The sequence below is a fragment of the Salvelinus sp. IW2-2015 genome, unplaced genomic scaffold, assembly GCF_002910315.2.
Source record: "Salvelinus sp. IW2-2015 unplaced genomic scaffold, ASM291031v2 Un_scaffold1368, whole genome shotgun sequence".
Classification (NCBI taxonomy): domain Eukaryota; kingdom Metazoa; phylum Chordata; class Actinopteri; order Salmoniformes; family Salmonidae; genus Salvelinus; species Salvelinus sp. IW2-2015.
Genome location: NW_019942861.1, coordinates 156255 through 157193, shown reverse-complemented (window position 1 = coordinate 157193; position 939 = coordinate 156255). Strand labels below are relative to the sequence as shown.

The following is a 939-nucleotide window of genomic DNA, read 5'->3' as shown; positions in this document are numbered from 1 at the left end:
CAAATGTTTGAATTGCCAACTTTAATTACTGAACAAGTAATTACATTATTACCAGCGGTCTAAATGGCAGAACTGCGACACCGTGTATAGCTTTGTGAAATGTTAGGCTTAACATGAGGAAATGACGACCAAATAGGCCTACCAATAAACKGTTATCCATTAGCTAAAGCAAAGCTATAGGCTACATGTCCTGGCACCACAGAAAACSTATCATCGATTCGATAGGCAGCCGCATAGACAGGTCCTAATTTCAGCACCATGGGCAGCAATCGGTAGTCTATACTTTGTGTGAGTGGCTGTCTGGCTAATGCATTTGAACTCCGACCTCGCGTAGGGTCCAGAGAAACTGTGTTACGCCAGTGTAGATAGACCAGCTGCAAAGTCAAAATAGGTTATATTATAGAAACTCATGAAAATAAAAATGACCTTTTTTTTGTTGGTCTTAATTTAAAGTTAAGGTTAGGCATTAGGGTTAGCATTGTGATTAAGGTTAGAGTTAAGGGAAAGGGTTAGATTTAGGTTAAAAAATCATATTTTATGACGTTGTGGCTGTTCCAGCTKCTCTGCCTCCAGAACAACATTCATGACGAAAAAAGCCAACCTGCCCTTAGTTTCCTGTTTCTCTTTTACCGTCTCTTTCCATTAAACTTAAAATACAGAAAGAAAAGTACACAACAACAACAACAAAAAGTCAGGTCCAACCTGGCCGGGGGCTGTCTGCATGTACTGGACGTTGCCAGCGTTGACGTCCTCCTGGGAGAAGGTTTGGACTGGGGTCTGTTCTGTTCCAACGTACTGCTCCTCAGCCTCCACGAAGCGCCGGATGAACCCGTGTAGCGGGGCCACCTTAACTGTAAATACAATCTCAGACGGCAAGTTGTCCTCGTGGATGACCTGGAACAGACAGACGGTGAGACAGACAGACAGACAGACAGACAG

At 43.6% G+C, this 939-nt stretch overlaps 1 protein-coding gene across 1 annotated transcript in view; it reads right to left on the bottom strand.

The window, feature by feature from the left end:
- LOC112070566 (chondroitin sulfate proteoglycan 4-like) overlaps window positions 1-939 on the bottom strand; it is a 92460-nt gene that overhangs the window by 68853 nt on the left and 22668 nt on the right. The window contains 1 exon segment of the mRNA XM_070439031.1: window positions 703-894. Within this exon segment, the coding sequence (XP_070295132.1) occupies window positions 703-894 (192 nt within the window).